The 6490-nt window shown below is 50.4% G+C and overlaps 1 protein-coding gene across 1 annotated transcript in view; it reads right to left on the bottom strand.

Annotated features, from left to right (window-relative positions):
- The window catches only part of LOC107121240 (ATP-binding cassette sub-family A member 1-like), a gene marked incomplete at its 5' end in the record, with an annotated part of 112876 nt that overhangs the window by 13557 nt on the left and 92829 nt on the right, over positions 1–6490 (bottom strand). Inside the window, 2 exons of the mRNA XM_015424127.1 lie at positions 4407–4510; positions 4620–4754. Of these exons, the coding sequence (XP_015279613.1) occupies positions 4407–4510; positions 4620–4754 (239 nt within the window). The remainder of the gene's footprint in view (positions 1–4406; positions 4511–4619; positions 4755–6490) is intronic.

Here is a 6490-nt window from a genome sequence, read left to right as displayed (position 1 = left end):
CTGGAGTCCTGTGTCCAGTTTTGGGCACCACATTTTAGGAAGGATGTTGACAAGCTCGAGCATGTCCAAAAGAGGGCAACCAGGATGGTGAGAGGGTTGGAATCCAAGTCTTATGAGGAAAGGCTGAAAGAGTTGGGTATGTTTAGCTTGGGAAAGGGAAGCCTTAGAGGGGACATGATTGCAGTCTTCAAGTATTTGAAGGGCTGTCATGTAGAAGATGGAGTGGATCTATTCTCTCTTGCTCCAGATTGCAAGACTAGATCTAATGGGTGGAAATTACAAGGGAGTCGATACCAGCTGAATATCAGGAGAAACTTCCTAACTGTAAGAGTGGTTGAGCAGTGGAACAGTCTGCCTAGGGAGGTGGTGGATGCTCCTTTGCTGGACATTTTCAAGCGGAGGCTGGATGACCATCTTTCAGGTATGTTGTAGGGCTATCTTTCGGCTATGCTCCTGCAGAGTGCAGGGGGTTGGACTAGATGACCTGTAAGGTCCCTTCCAACTCTAACATTCTATGATTCTAGGTGGAAACCTAATCTGGACAGGGAAATATCAGTGCAGAGTGTGACAGGAAAAGGAGGAATTGAGGAGCCAGGTGGACACTTAATAGGGGTCTCTTGGCTCAGTTTTCTGAACAGGTGCAGCAAGGGAAGCTGGAATGGGTAGAAAGCCAGTGTTTTCAAGGCAGAGAGAGAAGCTTTCAGTTGCACATCAGTGGCAGATGGGTTTCAGGAAGAAATCAGGGGAAACAGATTTGGCTGTGCTTGAAATGGATGCAGGGTCTCACCTGCCCGTTGGGTGGCCCCCTTACAGAGCAGATGGCAAGGGCTGTTGGCAACTTGAACTGGAGGAAGAGGCCAGAGTTAAATCTGCCTTCCTCACTCCAAAGAGTTTGCCCGAGGTTACTGTGCGGCAGGTTGGATTTAGGAACACAGATGCAATCTTTCTGAAGATGGTAGATGACCTGTGGAGTGGCAAGTCAGAAGTGACAGACAGTGGCTCACATGGATTTCATCAGGGCTTTCTGTAGGGACTTGGGGTTGCCCGTGGAGTATTGAGCAAGAGTGCTAAGTGTCAACCAGGGGACAGGTCTCAGCATCAAGCGAGGAAAATGGGTGGTTAGAATGCCAGAGATGGTTTTCTGGGAATAAAGAGTGGATATGGGAGAATATAGGAGCTGCGGTGGCTCAAGTGGTTAAGACGCTGAACTGCAGGCTGTGGAAGGTTGGTAGTTCAGCAGTTCGAGACCCGGGTTGCCGCATGACGGAGTGAGCTCCCGTCTCTAGTTCCAGCTCCTGCCAACCTAGCAGTTCGAAAGCAAGAAATTGCAAGTAGATAAATAGGTACCGCTTCCGTGGGAAGGTAACAGCGTTCCGTGCGCCTTGGTGTTTAGTCATGCTGGCCACATGACCACGGAAACGTCTTTGGACAGCGCTGGCTCTTCGGCTTTGAAACGGAGATGAGCACTGCAACCCTAGACTCAGACTCGACTGGCTTTCAAGCAAGGGAACCTTTACCTTACGGGAGAATATTTCACCGATGAGTGCCAAGGTAGCAGCAACTGTGTGGGAACTGGCAATTCCCGACCTCACTTGTGGGGGGGTCAAGAATTCCCTCCCTGGACAGACTGCTCATCCCAGCAATGGCTGCAACCGAGGAAGAACACCACATTTCAGAGGTGGTCTTGGGAGGCGGAGGAGTACATCATAAAGACTGGACATTTTTTCTGGATGCACCACTGTGGGTGCAGATTTCCTTTCCAGGATGGACATAGACTATTAGGGTAGACATATGTTTGTGTGTTGTTGTTTGCTAAAGGACTAGTATGCACATTCGCTAATGGGAACTGAGTTATCTTGTACAGGTATTTGTTACTTGTTCAGATTCCGCTGCAGGGCCCCTCTTTTGAAAAGAGGTACCCTTCCACTGGAATCTTTTTTTGGGGGGGGAAGTGTGAAGAAATGTATTTTCTCCTGGAGGGAGGTTGGCAGGCCATAGCAGACTGCCCCTCCTGATTTCCCCCTTCCCTGTATTTCAGAAGTGTGAGTTGTTCCCTTTTCCAAGTAACAGGAAGCCAGTCTCAATAGCTTGCTAGTTCACAGCCATAGTTATGCTAATGACTCTGGCTAGCAAAGTCAACTGAGGGATTTGGTGTTAGGAATCTCCAGATGACTCCTGGAGGTTTCCCAGAATGCCTTCCAGGAGGGCTCCCAGGATGCATCTGCGTGCCCCAGGATGCACCTGGGTGTCCCAAGGCCCATCTGTGTGACCTGGGCGGACCAGGTCAAAAGGGGTGGAGAGAGTGATGTAAAGTGGGTGAAGACAAAGGAGAAACTTCCCTGCAAGGGGAAGGTGGCCTTTTTTTCCTCCTTAGGATGCTAAACTGAGCAGACCTCTGGTCTCTGGCCTGCAAGCCGGCAGCCATCTTGGACCATGTGGTTAGCCCGGCGGTCTGCAGGGGAGCCTGAGGTAATGGGACACCTTTCGAAAATCCTGTAACTCTGTAAGATTATTTGAGCCTGCTCTACTTTAACATCTAGCTGTGGCGTGTTCATCTCCGGGACAGAAGGAATGCGTTTATTCCCAATTTCTTTCGTCTCCGTTTGCTGATCTGGTGCGTGCTGGGCTAAATGTAGACTTGTGAACGTTTCCTTTTTTAAAACTAATAAATACTTTACTCTTTGACACTGGTAGTGTTCTCTGTGCCATACTGTTTCCCAACTGCTTGGACATGCTAGTATTGTGCATGGGGGGGGGGAAATGGGAAGCCATAAAGGCACCTGTTGCCAACCCTACAGGGGAGCCCCAAATAAGCAATTTGGTCCCTGCGGTAACCAGGCGCTGGGTGGCAGGACTGAGAAAGGGAGTCAGGAGTCTGTCCCTCCTAGCAGGAAGACCCCAAAAGGACAGTGGTGGCAGCAGTACCCTAGTGAAAGGAAGTGGAACAGCACCCTCCAGGAATCAGCACCAGCCACGGAAGGGGCAGGCAGAACAGGGTCTGTACGTTACTATGGGCCTGTAAGTAAGGCCTGTTGCCTGCTCTGTCACGCCTTCCAACTCCAAAAGAGGACATTTTGATCAGTTTTTTTAAAAAAGAGCCCCAAAGAAGAAAGACTCAGAAAAAAGAGGACAGGTCCTCTAAAAGAGGACATCTGGTAACCCAACGCATTAGAGACAAACGGGGAATTGTTTTGCAATGCTAAGATTTCCTCCTTGAAGCTGAGACACTGTGGAGGTGCCTTGTCTACAGTCAGACACCCAATCCATCAGGCTGGCTACTGAGAGCCAGTTTGGTGTCGTGGTTAAGTGCACGGACTCTAATCTGGGAGAACCGGGTTTGATTCCCCACTCCTCCACTCGCACCTGGCGACCTTGGGCAAGCCGTAGTTCTGACAAGAGCTGTTCTTGAAAAAAGAGCCGTTTCTGTCAGAGCTCTCTCAGCCCCACCTGCCTCACAGGGTGTCTGTTGTGGGGAGGGGAAGGGAAAGGAGGTCAAGACGGGTCGCCGTGTTAGTCTGTCTGTAGCCGCAGAGAAGAGCAAGAGTCCAGGAGCAACTTAAAGACTAACACCATTTGTGGCGGGGTATAGGCTTTTGTGAGTCACCGCTCACTTCGTCAGATTGATCAAGATGGGTGGCTGTGTCTGTCTGTAGCAGCAGAAAAGAGCAAGAGTCCAGGAGCACCATAGCTGTACTGAAGAAGTGAGCAGTGACTCACGAAAGCTCCTACCCTGCCCCAAATTTTGTTTGTCTTTAAAGCGCTACTGGACTCTTGCTCTTTTCTACTGATCCAGGCACATGTCAGACTCGGGCATCTGGCATGGGGCAGGCTGGCTGGCTGAGACAGTTATATTGTCCATACCGGATTTATTCTGCTTGCATTCTGTACCCTTATCATTGCCCTTCCCTGCCATTGCCTTCCTAAGGGGGGGAGAGAATGTGTGTAGTGAATTAGGCTTGCTTGATCATTTTCCTAAGAGGCCCCGAGACATCTTTCACAAGAGAAATGTCCTTGGAGAAAGACTGTGCCTGGCTAGATGGTGGCTGTATATCTTTCAGAGTCACTGTAGTAATGCTGACGTTTGAGTGCATGGAATGTGGGGTTTTTACCTATATCTTGCTTTTCCCGCCTTTGCAATTCAGTCCTAACAAAGAGCTTGAACCCACAGCATCTCATATCTCTAAATAAAGCATTCACTGCCAATGTGTGTGGAGAGTGATTTGACTGGGAAGCTGACAGCACATGGTTCGCATTTTGTGGCAGCATACACACGTAGCAAGCCAGCCACAGCTGAACACGAAGGCACCATGCTGTCTCCGGTTGGAGGATCTCCGCCCAGTTGCAAAAGGCCTTGGAGAGAGAGCCTCACTCCCTGCCCAGGTAAACCCGTCAGGTTCTGTTCTTACCTGTGTGACGTGAGCACCACAGACCTGCCGTCCTTGATCACGCCCAGGATGCAGTTCCACAGGAAACGCTTTGCTCGTGGGTCCATGCCGGTCGTCGGCTCATCCTGGAAGCAAAAACCCACCCCACAGAAAGAGAAGATTCATTCTGCAAGGGGTCTTCTAGGCAGGAGGAAGCCCCACCCCCCCAAACTCCGCCCAGGCCGTGTCACTGACCAGGAAGACGACAGGCGGTGCTCCAATGAGGGCAATGGCCGTGGACAACTTCCTTTTGTTCCCCCCGCTGTACCGGCCAGCGGGTCTGTCTGCGTACTGCATTAGGCCAAGGGTGGATAACCCCCACTGAACCACCTGGACGGGGGGGAAAGAGGAAAACGGCAGGGTCATGAGGACGCACAAGAGGCCCTGCAGGATCAGCCACAAGACAGGATGCAGAGGCCAAGGCCATCCCGCCATAGCTGCCCCCAGCAACTGATCCTCTGAGGTACACTGCTTCAGAACATGGAGGCTTCATTAAGCCATTGTGGCTAACAGCCATTGAGGGAGCGATCTTCCATAAATACAGCATTTGGAAATGCTCCTCTTTCCAGACTATTAGACTGTAATTTTAGCCAAAGTTGCAGAAAATATGTCATAATTGGGTAAGGAGGGTCGGGGTTCCTGTTGTACATGTCGGGAGGAATTTAACTCAGAAAACTGCTATTTCACAACATCCTTGTGAGGCTAGGTTGGGAGCGAGTGACCGGCCTAAGGCCACCAAACGCGTTCAATGGTAGTGGAGGGATTTGAATCTGCATCCATCAGTTCCTAGCCCAATACTCTGACAACTACACTACATTACCAATTACTGTATTTAACCAAAAGGAAGACAACACTGAATGCAAGATAATCTACCTAAGAATGTGATACACAAAAATAGTTTTACTCTGTACATCTTTCTTGCATGCAAAAGTAAGAGGATCCACTCTTTTTTCTTGACAGTACGCTAACTAAACCTCCTTTGGGGTGAATAAAGTAATTAAAAAAACAATTTGGGGAGAAAGCAAATGACTGCAGCATCAGAGATCTGTGAACAAAAATCATGGAAATTGAAACATCCCATAAAACCAGCCATCTATCAACACAAAGAGCAAGAGCAGAATTGAAACTGCCCTCGGTAACAACAGGAGCAGCAGCAGAAGAAATTGGATTTATACCCCGCTCTTCACTCGGAGTCTCAGAGCGGCTTACAAACTCCTTTCCTTTCCCCTCCCTACAACAGACACCCTGTGAGGTAGGTGGGCCTGAGAGAGCTCTGAGAGAACTGCCCTTGAGAGAACAGCTCTGACAGAACTGTGGCTTGCCCAAGGTCATCCAGCAGCTGCAAGTGGAGGAGTGGGGAATCAAACCCGGTTCTCCCAGATTAGAGTCCGCGCACTTAACCACTAAACCAAACTATACAAAATAACTTCAGCTGAAGTCTGAAAGACCAGAAGTGAAGGAGTAAGGTGAACTTCCTGTGGCAGAGAGTTCCACAATTTGAGGGGAGTCACCACTGAAAAAGGCCCGCTTCACAAACGTCAGCTCTTTCACTCAGTCACTAAGTTCAGGACCTGGACACCCTGAGTATATGCAGACTGCACTCTGGCCCTCACCGCTGCTGGACTTAGGTGCCAGTGGTTTCCAGCAACTGCCTGCCCCAACACGAGGCTCATTTTTGCATTGTTGGTGGGAGTGTGAAAAGGTATCGGATTTTTGGTCTAATGTACTTCATTATGTAAAAAATATAACTGGTTATGACTTAGACATAGGGTTGCCAAGTCTATCTTTGCCGGGAGCGGGGAGCTCCTGGCCGGCGTCTTGTGCGCGTGCATGTCACCCGGAAGTGACGGGAGGACGCCAGGCACGCTGGGGGCGGGGCCACGGCCATACAAGGGAAAACTATAGAGTTTTCCCTTGTATGGCCATGGCCCTGCCCCCAGCATGCCCAGCGTCCTCCCGTCACTTCCAGATGACGCGCACGTCGGGGAGGAGTTCCCCCTGGGGCCCGATACGGCGGTGCCGGGGAACAGGCCTCTGGGGCAGGGGTTTCCCTGCCCCCCGGGGGG

Source organism: Gekko japonicus, unplaced genomic scaffold (genome assembly GCF_001447785.1).
Source record: "Gekko japonicus isolate JY-2015 unplaced genomic scaffold, Gekko_japonicus_V1.1 scaffold2477, whole genome shotgun sequence".
In the NCBI taxonomy this organism is placed as follows: domain Eukaryota; kingdom Metazoa; phylum Chordata; class Lepidosauria; order Squamata; family Gekkonidae; genus Gekko; species Gekko japonicus.
Note: the sequence above shows the minus strand (reverse complement) of the source record. Positions and strands in the feature narration are given on the sequence as shown.